Source organism: Dendropsophus ebraccatus, chromosome 5, assembly GCF_027789765.1.
Source record: "Dendropsophus ebraccatus isolate aDenEbr1 chromosome 5, aDenEbr1.pat, whole genome shotgun sequence".
Classification (NCBI taxonomy): domain Eukaryota; kingdom Metazoa; phylum Chordata; class Amphibia; order Anura; family Hylidae; genus Dendropsophus; species Dendropsophus ebraccatus.
In genome coordinates this window covers 48,460,912-48,475,835 of record NC_091458.1, presented here as the reverse complement: position 1 = coordinate 48,475,835, position 14,924 = coordinate 48,460,912, and the positions used below count along the sequence as shown (strand labels likewise).

The 14,924-nt window shown below is 42.3% G+C and overlaps 1 protein-coding gene across 1 annotated transcript in view; it reads left to right on the top strand.

Moving 5' to 3' along the window:
* The window catches only part of WNT10B (Wnt family member 10B), a 48,571-nt gene that overhangs the window by 20,861 nt on the left and 12,786 nt on the right, over positions 1-14,924 (top strand). Inside the window, exon 2 of the mRNA XM_069972141.1 lies at positions 7,080-7,240. Within this exon, the coding sequence (XP_069828242.1) occupies positions 7,158-7,240 (83 nt within the window). The 5' untranslated portion in view covers positions 7,080-7,157. The remainder of the gene's footprint in view (positions 1-7,079; positions 7,241-14,924) is intronic.

The window sequence follows — 14,924 nt, the reverse complement described above, 5'->3', positions numbered from 1 at the left end:
TGTTATTCTTACTAGAAATAGATGGCTAAATAGTAAACTGGGTGTTACCAGTAGGGGTTCCCTACCCAGTCTGGTACTGTCATCTATGATTGAAAAGTGTCACACAGTGTATGGGTACACCCCCACACATCAGAGAGCTAAATAATAATAAGAAAAGATGAATACAAATATTTACTTAACCAAGCAAGTCAGGACAGACAACAGGTCTTCTTTAAATGTGGTTGCATCAGGGATCCAGATTTGCCTAAATCTCTTCTGTTTATGCTTGGGGATAGTGGTCATTTATTTGTTTTATTGTTTATGCTTCTTGTAGGTCAAGAGTTACCATTTCTCTTCTAGTGAGTACTGTGATCAAACATGTACTTGCTGACATGGTCCACATTACTTTCAGACTTCTTCTATTTAATTTGTTTCCATCAGGCTATTTTTCTGTTTCAATAATTTTTATTGAATTTTAAGAATTTTTTAAGAACAAATTACGGCCACAAATACTGATCATGATCATTTTTTTGCGTCCGTCACTAATTATAGATGGACAATTTTCCCGATAAATGCCAGCCTCTTTGTATTTCAGTAGATGGCTCATAATTTTATTGCCAAAATGGTCCCATAAGGTCCTCATCTGTTTGTTACATACTCATGAAGCCCACTGCAATACTAATGAGCCCCCTTGTGGCTAGTGAGTGCAGAGGGTGGCACCTTTTTTGCATTGGGTACCATTGTTAACTACGAACTACTGTGATTTTTACTCCACTAAAAATAGATCTTAACACACAGGTGAAAACACCCACCTATTATAATGGCTTTTTGATTATGTATTCTCATTGTAAGGCTTAATGCCCATGGAAGACAATATCTATGAGCACTTACTGTACCTCTATACGCCACCAATTGTATGCAGAGACATACAATCCTTTCTTGCATAGAACTTGCAATTCCAATACAAGTGATATGGATATGGCGCCGTACACAAATAGTGCATTCTACTTTATAATACAGAGCTGTAGGAATTTCCATGTTCTTTGTTAGCTAAAATTAGACACAAATGGTATGTTCACTCTGAGCAAATATGGCGGAATTCCGCCGCGGAATCCCGCCGTGCTCAGTGTCCTGCTGTGAGTGAATGAGAGGGCGCGCGCTTCTCCGCTGGCGCCGCTCTCCGCTGTAAGAGGTCACTTCTTTGTGCAGAGAGCGGCGGCTGCGGAGGAGCACGCGCTCTCCCTTTGAGATGATATGACACACTGAGGCAGCCGTCACTCCACCTATTTTACTCAGTGTGAACATACAAGGTGTGAACATCAGTACTCCCCATAGCTCACTGTGAAGCAAGCGGCTGCAGCAGCTCGCTCCACAGTGTGCACTGACATGGTTTTCTACGGCCGCTATTCAATGATTAGTGGCTGCAGAAAACTGACATGTCAGTTCTTTGCGGCGCCGCTTGGGATCCCAGCCGGAGCGTATACTATGTGTATACGCTGCGTCCGGGATCACATAGAAGAACATGCAGGGTGTCTTGGCGTACAAAGCACGGACATTGTTGCCAATTGCAACAACGGCCGTACTTTCACGCTGGATGAACATAGCCGTATAGTACATACAATTTCTCTACTTTCATACAACTTTTGATGGCTGTCATTTTGAGGTCAAATTTCATAACAACAGCTGTTATTCATAGAATATTGGGTGTTATTTTCAAATAACGACTGTTATTTGACCTCACATGATGACTGTCCTAAAAACGGCCAAAAAGAGACATAGTAGGAAAATAGGGGACATCAGGAACTCCCGGCATCATGTATCATTATGATGCCATGAGCTCCGAACCTGTTCAAATCTTACCGCTACTGTACTGATGGAAAAAAAAAAGTTCAGCCATGTTTTAACATGACTTTAGTGTCCACATCCTAAGCACGCCAAGTGACAATGTTTTTAGCGTTCCCCAACAAATGTGTCTTGTTGAGGTACCATGCTTACTCAGCCTTTCGTATTGCTAAGCTAGCACAGCTGGGACACCAGTCTTCAACATAATAACACAAACACACAACCTGCATAATGATTCCATAATAACATATTCTGCCACTACAATAGCGCCATATGTTCAAATAACACTGCTATAAAGTGTAAATTCTCAAATAACAGCAACATACTAAATCCATACCATATTAGTAAACATGTAGCAATTTATAATTTTTTTCTTTAATCTTTAATTACGGTAAGCTTTTCTACATCTTTTCTGCCCAAAACACAATATAATACAAAATTACCCCACAACACAACCCCCCCTCCCCCCCAAAAAAAGAAAAAAGTAAGGCGAGCCCACACACCAAGTGGCAACAAGAGCTCATTTTCCAAGTTACATCATAATATTATCAGATTTATAAACCCCCTTACAGATTTCTAAGAGCGCAAGACTAGACTACCTGAGACTGAAGCGGAGGCCCCCTACATCTAAGTATATTTCTCTTTACAAGATTTGTATAGGAATAACCCTTAAATTAACCCCTAGAGGAGATCCTTGTCATAATTGGGAGTAGTCTCTTATAGATATTATACTTATCTCCTATGAGCATAGGCTGGAGGGCAAGGGGACACGGGCCCAAAGGGCCATAGAGGCCCAGCCAGAACACCAGACCAGATGGCCGAGGACCCAATCATCTCTGTTTCTTAACCATTTACGACTCCATTAAGGAATACTGGGGCAAAATTATTATTTCAAAAGGGCCAGAATTCTTGCGCAATTTGCATAGAGAAATATACTTGCATGACCTGACCGTTTTTGACCCTTTTTTGCCCCATTCAAAAATCAAGGCGTATCTTTGTTAGTGTTCAAAAATAAATGGTTGGTCTAAACTTATACAGTACTCACAGTATTTGTATTTGTAAATTCACCCTACAATGCCCAAATGTCCTAATCTTTTCAGAGTGGAGTGCTCATATCATGCTGATAATTCTACATGCATGCATCTAAACGCTACATGCATGCATCTAAATACATTCAAACACACATGTTTGTTCTCACTACATACATGTGGGCAAGTCATAGACTGACAACATACAGGTCCACATACATGAACACTCACAATAAGCAGGTAAACATACATTTACACATTCACTACACACACTGACCATACATGTCAGGCACACATACTCAATAAACACAGTCAAATGTACATACATATAGACACTTGCTCATCACTTACATAATTTTGCACACAAATAGTTAAACTCACATACACATAAATAATATCTCCATAGCTCTGTCCAATGTGGATACTGATAGTATGGGGATGGAGCATGGCTAGTGCAGCTTGAGTACAAAAGTCATGAGTCTTTCTCAAGGTTTATTATAGATGACATGCAGAAGCCTTTGTCACTAGGTGGCAGAATTACACATTAGTCCTGGGTTAGATATGTAGAGTTCTCAGATTGTGCACCAAGGAGAACTTGGTTATTTACTGGCCAGCAAAGAAACCCAACCTGTAAAAACATTATATTAAAAAAATGGAGATTAGTAGAGAAGGAGCCAGAAGCACCTGGTAACTGCTGCTCCGCCAATCAGGACTCTCTTCTCATTGCGGAGGAGAAGTAGGAGCATTGATTCTCTCCTCTATCAGTCTGAACTGGCTTTTACCAGGAGTTACATCTTTTATTTTTGCCAGGGCATAGGGCCAGTAGCCTGTTTTGTCCTTTGCCCTAACAACCATTCCCTGGTTTTAACATCAAGTCCATAGAGAGTCAGGCTAGTTAAAGTGCAAGTACCATCAGTAGTGGCGCGGGGAAGCTGGTGCCACAGTCCTTTTTTTGAACCACATCCCGGGTAATGCGTATGGCACTGTTTTAATTGATTCTAATGGAGCTGCATCATAGAGGGGGTTCCCTCCTACTTGGGGTGGGCTGGCTCGCCTCCAGTGCTCCCCCCCCCCCATCAGTGCCTGGGAATAGATTGGTGCCTTACACGGAAACCGGGCCACGGTTAAAAAAAAAGGACTGCGACACTGGCTTCCCCGCACCGGCATTGTTCTATCCATGTGCAAAACTTAAAGCAAATGTACTGATGGTACATTCATTGAAAAAAAGATATATAAATAGTTTTTTTGTTTTTGTTTTGTTTTTTTAAACAGCAGGTAAACTGCAAGGAACCACCCTGGAACTGAACCTCTACTGTCTACTGCCAAAATACAGCACTGGTGCCTAGTGCTAGATAAGAGCCTGCATACTGTAATGGTTATTTAGTGTTAGTGTTTGTTTTCTTTATATACTTGGTTTGCTGTAGCTAAAGGATATTTTTCATTTAAAGTAAATTTTGTGATTGATCTAGAAATTTTTGGGTAGGCTGGACTTTTTTTTTTTTTTGCTATAGGTGGTTGTACTCATTCACTTTATCTCAGGCTCAAACACTCAGCATGTACTTATTGACATTATACTTTGCTATGATGAATATATTGGAATGTTTTATAAGAAAAAAATGTGAAAAATCTTTTGTCCGTGTCCAGTTGTAACTGTATTATAAGCAAAATGTAAGCTGAGAATCGGAGCATACATGTTTTTGCTGCATTAGAATTCATCCGCTTGCTTAGTCATGTTTAGAAATGCAAAGGGCTAGCAGACATAGAGCTCCAGGTATCAAAAGTGTCCTGCCAGCAATTTTAAAAGGTTAAATCTGCATTCATCGGGGACTAGGAAAACAAATACAAATCTCTGAAATCCTCTGAAAACTTCCTTGTGTGCTATTTTTTTATCATTCAGTGAGCAAGCTTTAAAAACACACCTTGTCAAAGTCATATGTGCTAATCCATTCAAGCTGAACTAACTTTTTACCCTGGGAAGTCAATGAATGTTTTTCTGCTTTTCTGTTTTTTCTGTTTTTTTTATATATATATATTTTTTTTAAATTTAGTTGTTTTTTTTAAGGCACACCTGGCTTCAAATGTGAACTGTAAGAGAACCGGAAAATACTTTTTTTTTTTCACGCAAGAATACCTTTTCATTCATTTTTAGAAGAATTTTTTTTCATTATGAAATCTGTTCCTTAGTGACATAGTGAAACAGTGAAACAGCTTGGTGCATTATATGCTGAATGTGAATTCTTCCACAAGCCCTGGACAGTGGTGCTTATTATTTGTGGACTGCACAGATTGCAGTATTGTTACTATAAACTTACACACATAGTAGGGGGTCGTTTTTTTCTGTGTTTTTATATGGAAGGGTAAAGGGTTATATCTCCTGGTCTGTGAGTAGTGGGGGAAATGCACCATTACTTTCATTATAGAACTGCACATTTTTATAGAATAACATTTTAGATCTGTATTAGATATTAAATAAATTAGATATTAGTATTTAACCTGCATATTCTGAGATTTTTTTTCCTTCTGGGTTTCGGTAAATACGCAGTCTTATCTCCATGCCTGCTAAGTGGGTAAACAGAAAAAAAGACCTCCCTCCAACCAGGGTAGAAAATCAGGCGCGGATCCAACGGAGATGAAAGATATATTTTAAAATTTTATATTTAAAACATTTATGGCGACACAACGTGTTTCTAAACCGAACCGGTTTCTTTCTCAAGTGTCAAGTGATGACACTTGAGAAAGAAACCGGTTCGGTTTAGAAACGCGTTGTGTCGCCATGAATGTTTTAAATATTACATTTTAAAATATATCTTTCATCTCCGTTGGATCCGCGCCTGATTTTCTACCCTGGTTGGAGGGAGGTCTTTTTTTCTGTTCAGTGCTAACCATCTTGTATGGTTTTTACCTGGGAGTGGCAGCGATCCTACATGTGGTTTTAGAGTGTTGTGCCTCCATTTGCACAACCCTATCAGATGAGAGTTTTTAAATTATTTCTCACACTAACCGCATACCCCCCTGATCTGTGCTATGGAGCGCTGTTCAAATTTCTCTTGCTAAGTGGGTGGACCTTTCTGGAATAATGTGGAATGATGTCAGAGGTGTGCTGCATGCTCTGAGCCAATCAAATGCCTCCCTCTCTGTCCCTTTTCCTCCTTATGCCGCGTCACTGAAATATTGAGTGAAAAGCTGCAGCTGCATCCCCCTCTTCTCCTTCTACGTATGGTGCGTTTACACAGACAGATTTATCTGACAGATTTTTGAAGCCAAAGTCAGGAATGGATTTGAAAAGAGGAGACATCTCAGCCTTTTCTTTATGACCTGTTCTCTGTCTATAGTCTCTTCCTGGCTTTGGCTTCAAGAATCTGTCAGATAAATCTGTCTTTCTAAACACTTTAAGGGCCCTATTACACCAAACAATTAACGGCCATACCTGGCAGATTACCAACCGTTGTGGCCAATAATCGTTTGGTGTAACAGTGTCTGGTAAAAGACCACGATCATCTCATGAACATCTCATGTGTACATTCACAGGCGCTAATGATTTATCTAATGTTCTTCTGGCTTTTTGGAAAAAAAATATAATTTTATCATTACTATACTTTCTAAATCTAGTTTATTTCATGGTAGTTCTATAACAAATATTTAATAACTCTGGAGTTTTCCTAAAACTATAAGCCCATTTAATACATGATGAATGTTAAAGGTCACTATTATGCATATACTCTAATTAATATTGCAGCTTTTTAAGATAAATTCTCTCTTGAGAGGTTCATGGTGGTAAAGTAGCGCAAAGAAAAAGGAATAATGTTGAATAAAGACTATGTAAAAAACTGAATAGGGCATTGGCCTTTAATGGGAGGAAAGCTAAACTTACAATCGGCCAAGTTAAATGTTTTGAAATTAATATTTTCAAAATTTCATGAAAGTCAATAAATGTGGAAAGCTTCAGAATTTATCGAACCATAAACGTTGTCTTGAAAGTGAGTGCAGCCAAGCTGATCACACAGCTGTCGTCTAGTTGTGGGGTCACCTCTCAGTCCTTGTAGGCCTCAAAACCATTAGGTTCATCCCTTGTGGGTTGCCTATTCTTCTATATGTCTGTGCACATTAACATCCTATAGATTTCTACATGTGATTCTCTATCAGGTACTTTGCTTTCTTTCTAGCAACTTGTAACATAAAATTTTGTTACACTACAGTGAAGCCAAACTGACACTGGTCTGTCTTTAATAGGCTCAGTAAGATTGGAGAAGAGGGAGCCTCTGGGCCAGGAGATGAAGAAGGAGCCTCACTGTCTGACACAGCTGTCCAATGAAAGGTCAGAGGATGGCCTGGGACATTCACACAGGGACCTGGCCCTGGATTCTTTCCATCTCTATATGGCTCTGCAGTCGGTAATTTATTTTTTCTTTATGTTGGAACTGTTATTTTATTATGTCAACGCTCTTTACAGTCCTACTTCCAGTAGGTGGCAATGTAGAGCAAGTCCAGATATTTTAATACCTTTTTTGAACATTGCTTGGGTTGTAAGAATTCATACACCTGTTTGTCTCCTCAACGAGATACACTACCCACCAAGCCTAGTTTCACCCAGAAAATACGTTTTGTTGAGAACCTCAGTAATGCATTAGAGTTAGAGATGAGCTTTGAGCGATTACCAGTGGCTAAAGAAGTTGAATGCAGCCTTAAGCCTGCCCGGAAACCGTTAATACATCCATAGACCATATTCTGTATCAATGTTTTCTGGGGCTCCTTAGGGCTGCATCCAACTTCTTCAGCCACTGGTAATCAAATGGAGAGTGTTAGGTCTCAAGGATCACTCATATCTAATTACAGTTAATGATGCATTACACACCTTCCGAAAAAGTAATATGTCCATACCCAAACTGATTGAACACTTCTAATTGTAAGATTACATAGATAAGAGGAAGGTCTAAACTAGGTGCACAGTAGTACCAGCTCAATCTATTACCAAGGAAGACTCAAGCAATAGTAATATACACATTTAATGGACAGTCTGACCCTTCTTTGGCAATACTTGGAGCTTGTGGAGAGAGGGAATTCTGTGCAGGTTTAAACTACCAGCGGTGAAAGGTATAGGTTTAAAGAGAAACTATCAGCAGGTTAGACAAATTTAATCTGCTCATAGTCCCCTACTGCACAGGAAATGCAGAGGAGGAAGGTATGTCTCTTACCTTCCTCCTCAGCGTCTCCTGTGCAGTAGGGACATATCAGCAGGTTAGATTTGTTTATGCGTAATTTATGATACATCACATAACTCATAGAAACATGTAATTCTTTTAGATTATCATACATGAGCCTGTAAAATACACAATCTCTAACAAAATATAAATGAAGTTGGACACAACTGTTTGCTGTCTTTTAGACATGGCTAAATCTGAGGGGTTGAAAGGAATGAACTGGCTTTCTATATATATTAGTTTAGATCCAGCTAAATAAGATTTTTACTATATATCATATTATATTATATTAAAATACTACATCTATCGCTAACTAGACCCTGCCTTGATAGCACTAATACCTAAATCCTATCCAGTCGTGGTATGTGTCTTCTTGAATGTCAACCATTGCACCCTACGGCAATGAAGTGTTTAAGCACCTGAACTTCAGGAGGGCTGTCATGGTGGGATTTATGAAAGTCTTGCACCTTGACCTCAGTGAGTTTATGAAGATTTATGTTCCATCAATGAGAGATAAGCCTACCTAGAGCAAACGTGAAGATAAGGACAAATTGTATAAAGAGGGAGTTCTACGTATTTGTTAGCCACAATATGAATAAAGGGTTTTCTCAGAATCAGCATCTTATAAATAGGTGATGTGTGTCTGAGGACCAAGGACCCCATTAGTGATCATGAGAATGGGGAGTCCGGGGTCCCCTATTTGTCCTTACCATGGTTAGGTCATTCAGGAGTCTAAACAGAGCTGCAGTCAAGTATCCATACTGTAACTCCATTCAAAGTTTATGGGACCTAGAGAGATAGCTAAATACAATACTCGGCGCTCTTCTTAGTCATGCAATGAGGCAAAATGGGAGACACAGGACCTCAGTTCTTGTGACCAGTGGAGAACCAGAGGTGGGATAAGATACAGGATTAGTGATGATCAGGGTCATGATAATATTAATAATACTTGCAGACATTAGTTACCTTTATTCCTTTACATGTCACTCACCTGTCTTTCAGTAGTAGCCTCTTATAAATCACCAAGAACACATGGTGCATACACATTGACTGGAATGCTTAAGGGTACAAACCCACTTGGCGGGTCTGCAGCGAGTCTCCATGCTGCGTTTTTGCAGCGAGACTCGCTGCAGATCCCGGCCCTATACTTTTAATGGCAGACAAACACGCAGCAGGGATGTACATCCCTGCTGCGAGTTTGTCTGCAGCCCGCCCCATTAACCCCCCGGCCGCCGGAGCTGATACTTCACCTGATCCCGGCTCCGGCGGTTCCCGATGTCTTCAGCAAGCCGGAGCGGGGACCAGGTGAGGTATATGCCCCCCCCCCGCAGCCCCGATCGCACACACGCCCCCCCCGCAGCCCCGATCGCACACACGCCCCCCCGCAGCCCCGATCGCACACACGCCCCCCCGCAGCCCCGATCGCACACACGCCCCCCCGCAGCCCCGATCGCACACACGCCCCCCGCAGCTCCGGCCGCTCGATCGGGGGGGCGTGCGATCGGTGCTGCGGGGGGCCGTGCGATCGGGCGGCCGGGGCTGCGGGGGGTGCGATCGGGCGGCCGGGGCTGCGGGGGGGCATGTGTGCGATCGGGGCTGCGGGGGGCGTGTGTGCGATCGGGGCTGCCGGGGGGGCGTGCGATCGGGCGGCCGGGGCTGCGGGGGGGCGATAGGGCGGCCGGGGCTGCGGGGGGGCGTGTGTGCGATCGGGGCTGCGGGGGGCGATCGGGCGGCCGGGGCTGCGGGGGGGGGGGGCGATCGGGCGGCCGGGGCTGCGGGCGGCTGGCTGGAGCATATACTTCACCTGGTACCCGCTCCGGCTTGCTGAAGACATCAGGAACCGCCGGAGCCGGGATCAGGTGAAGTATCAGCTCCGGTGGCCGGGGGGTTAATGGCGTGGGCAGCAGACAAACTCGCAGCAGGGATGTACATCCCTGCTGCGTGTTTGTCTGCCATTAAAAGTATAGGGCCGGGATCTGCAGCGAGTCTCGCTGCAAAAACGCAGCATGGAGACTCGCTGCAGATCCGGCAAGTGGGTTTGTAACCTAAAGCAAATGTACCATCAGGTACAGCGCTGCTCGATTAGTGCTGGCACAGGGATGCCGCTGCCGCAGTCCTTTTTTTTAAATGCCACCTGGTTCCCACACTCGGCACTGGTCTTTTCAGGAGCACTGGCCCGCCCTGGAGCACTGGAGACAGGCCTGCCACCCCCCAGTGTGACGAAAACCCATTTCCTTTGTGAAGCTGCTTTATTAAAATTAATGGAGCAGTGTAACAGAGGGGAGGGGATAGTTCCACACTGGGAAGCGATGGGCTTGCCCCCAATGCCCCAAAGCGCCAGTGCTCCCAAAAAGACCAGTGCCAAGCGTGGGAACCAGGTGGCATTTAAAAAAAAAAGGGCCACACAACCGGCATCCCCGTGCCAGCACTAATCAATTAAAGAAGTCTGGTGAACATTTTTATTAAAGTATTGTATTGCCTCCCCAAAAGTTATACAAATCACCAATATACACTTATTACAGGAAATGCTTATAAAGTGCTTTTTTCCCTGCACTTACTACTGCATCAAGGCTTCACTTCCTGGATAAAATGGTGATGTCACGACCTGACTCCCAGAGCTGTGCGGGCTGGGGCTGCTGGAGAGGATGATGGCAGGGGGACACTTTCCGGGAATCTTTCTGTGAATATTTCTGTAGTAGAATCTTTGCCGGGAGCAGGGAAAGTGTTTTAATCTTTGCAGCACTGCTGTAAAGCAGACTATACTTCTTGTCTCTGAAATAAAAATAAAAAATCCTTTCAGCAGCAGAATATGCATTTAGATGAATATAAATGGTGGAACTGGGTGGAGATGGTATGTGTCTGCTGCTAGGATAGGTGATGATGTAACCCTGTAGATCACTGGAAGTCAGTCAAATGACCCAACTGCAATAAGGAAAGAGATTATTATGCATTAATACAGCTGAGCTATAGTGATTCCACTGTAGGCATACTACTGGTGAGTTAGGAGTACATGTGCAACAAAAAGTTAGGTAAGAGTGAGTACCTAAATAAATGCAGTTGTCTTATCAGGCCCCACTACCTCTGCCCCCAGTAAGATGAACCCAGGCATTTCTATTGCAGCAGGCACTGCAGGAGAAATAGGTCAGCCAGATGAATGACCATCTAGGTCCAGTAGAACAAGAGATGCCCATTGTGGGTGGACCAACCATTTTTATATCTATATGACCTAGTAGAGAACATGAGCAGGGGTTGTCTTTATCAGTCATGCCCTTGGAATGTAGGTATTTTTCTGTACTGTCAGGTCTTTTCAGGTGTATTGTATAGTTCTCGTGTATACTGTAGGGTGAAGTAGCACAAGCATCTGGTATTGTCTTGGTAATTAGGTTTAATATTGCGCAAACCTCTGTTCAATCTGAACATGTTTTAACAGAGGGGATGTCTGACATAGATGAGGAGATAAGACGCATGTGCTGGCACTTGTTTGACATACCTTGAATGTGTCTGCCAGCCAGCATGTCAGACAGACATTGATCCCTTATCATATATAGTGTCCTCACATGAACAAAAAAGTTCAATATTATTTCTGTGACTCCGGGACCCCGTATGCCGCTGTATGGTCACTGATGGTATTGGTGCCAGTTTTGAGAAATGGGACGGGAGTAAGACCCTTTAGTTTACCAGCCTATACACAACACTATAAGAAGTCATACACTATAAAATACAAAATGTTACCTGGAGATGGACCTGGATGGATAAATTGTTACCATAGAGTTATGTAGGTCATTTATTTGATGCATCGGGCCTGTTTTGTCTTACATTAACCCTTAGAGGACCGGGCCAATTTCAATTTTTGCGTTTTCGTTTTTCCCTCCTTGTGCTTAAAAGGCCATAGCACTTGCATTTTATTCACCTACAAACCCACATGATCCTTTATTTTTTGCACCACTAATTTTACTTTGCAATGACACGCTGCATTTTTTCATAAAGTACACTGCAAAGCCAGAAAAATTCAACGTGTGGTGAAATTGAAAAAAAAACAAAACGCATTTCTTTTATTTGGGGTTTTTTCGCTTTTACGCCATCCGCCCTGGGGTAAAACTGACTTGTTATATATGTTCTTCAAGTTGTTTCGATTACAACGATATGTAACATGTATAACTTTTATTGTATCTGATGGCCTGTAAAAAATTCAAACCATTGTTAACAAATATATGTTCCTTAAAATCGCTCCATTCCCAGGCTTATAGCGCTTTTATACCTTGGTCTATGGGGCTGTGTGAGGTGTAATTTTTTGCGCCATTATGTGTACTTTCTATTGGTACCTTGATTGCGCATATACGACTTTTTGATCACTTTTTATAAAAAATTTTCTGGATTTGATGCGACCAAAAATGCGCAATTCTGCACTTTGGGATTTTTTTCCACTTACGCCATTTACTGTGCGAGATCAGGAATGTGATAAATTAATATTTCGGGCGATTATGCACGTGGCGATACCAAACATGTTTATTTATTTATTTTTATTTATAAAATGGGAAAAGGGGGGTGATTCTGACTTTTATTAGGGGAGGGGGCTTTTTATTGATAATAACACTTTTTTTTTCTTTTACACTTATACTAAAAGCCCCCCTGGGGGACTTCTAGTATAAGTGCACTGATCTCTTATTGAGATCTGTGCTGCATAGATATGCAGCATAGATCGATGAGATAGGCACATTGATTGCTTCCGGCTGCTGCAGACGGAAGCAATCGAGTGCCGAGCCAGGATCAGCGCTGTTACGGCGCTGACCCCGGAGGAAGTAAGATGTATGGATCGCTCTGTCCCGGAGGAGAGATCCACCCCACTAGACACCAGGGAACGGCTGCATCAAGTAATCGGATGCAGCTGTCAACTTGACAGCTGCATCTGATTACTTTATTAGCGGGTACGGCGATCAGACCGTGCCCACTAATAGCCGCGGTCCTGGGCTACGAGCAGCACCTGGGACCACGACGGTTTACAGCACCCGCTCAAAAGCTATACAAATTACCAATATACACTTATTACAGGAAATGCTTATAAAGTGCTTTTATATTCATCTGAACCTGAACGTTCTGCATTTGATTATCAGTGGCTAAAGAAGTTGGATGCAGCCCTAACTCTGCCTTGAAAACATTGATACAGCATAGACCATGGGTCTCCAAACTGCGGCCCTTCAGCTGCTGCAATACTACATTTTCCATCATGCCTGGACAGCCAAATCCAAAGCTTTAGCTGTCCAGGCATGATGGGAGTTGTCGTTTTGCAACAGCTGGAGGGCTGCAGTTTGGGGACCCATGGCATAGATTGTATCCATGTTTTCCAGGACTTCTTAGGGTTGCATCCAACTTCTTCGGACACTGCTAATCAAATGCAGAACGTTCAGGTTCAGATGAACCTGAGCATGCTCAACTTTCATCCATCTCTAATCACAAGTAATCTGGCATTACTAATGATATACACTATTTCTGTCTACAAGATGCTATATATTAAAATAATAATAAAATAAAAATTACAGTAACTGCTGATGAAGAGATACAGGCAAGACATGACTGGTTGTCATCAACATACACAGAAAAAAGGAAAAAATTGGTCAGCTCTCCTAGAACACCGTTCACACTAGGCAGGAGCACGTTGCCATGGCTGACATTGCAAACACACAAAAACACAGAAAAATGCAACAGCTCACCGCAACAGCAAGATACAGACCCACCATAGACATGAAAGTAGTTAAAAGCAGCCCCCTCAAACTGCCAAAAAAAATTCCCACAAAAATAATGAGTCTCTTGGTTACTATTTGCAAACAGCGTAACCTGCCTCACCACAATAAGGTGGACTCATATCGAGGCAGACCCTACACTACTATGGCCTCTCCATGGCGTGTAATACGCCTATGCTCTGGGCATGCAAGATCTGTCTAATACCTGCAAAAATAATTGCACCACCTGGATGAGACAGAAGGAGTGCACGACCAAGTAGGGGCAGCCACTCCCCCAACTGGAACACAGAAAAAAAGAAAAAATTGGTCAGCTCTCCTAGAACACCGTTCACACTAGGCAGGAGCACGTTGCCATGGCTGAAACATATACCAGTTGACCAATTGACAAATACTAACTGGACTAATCTAATATAATAGAGTTATTAAATATAAACCTATGATCATATTGTTCTAAATTGTTAAAGGAGGAAGAATGTTTTTTCCTTAATATAAAAAAAATATAGTCAATCGTTATACATCTTTTACATTAGAAGCATGCTCAAGTCCGATCGTTCGTCATTTAAATACCAGAGGCTGAAGAAGTTGGATGTAGCCCCAGGGAGTCCAAAAAAACATGTCCTAAAAAAGCATGCTCCAGTTGCGCTCATCTCAAGTAGTTAAATGTTGGAGAGAAACTGAAGCCGAAACCGATTCCATTGTTGTCAATGGAATCATTCCTGGCATTCACTAGACTGGTCTAGAAGATGAATAGGAAAACCTGACCTGCAGCAATTTCCTATCTGGCTCTGAAATTTTTCTAGTAAAAAAGGATGAAAAAAACTGATGATAACTTACAGTGCAACCCCAAACACTTGGTATTTGAATCCCAGAGGCTGGAGAAGATGGATGCAAAATAGATGGAAAACATGGTTACAGCCTATGGCTAAGTTCAAACAATGTATAAATTCATTAAACAACAGCTGTAGTTGCAGGTTTGCAACCAATGAATTTAATGAATTTGCCAGTCGCTTTAATTGCTATGGAATCCTGGCTGGAGTGTATACACACTGTATACACTCCGGCTGGGATTCCAGGCGGCCGCACAAAAAACTGACAGTACAGACAATGTAATGTGCGGCTCCGGCTGTACTTTACATTGT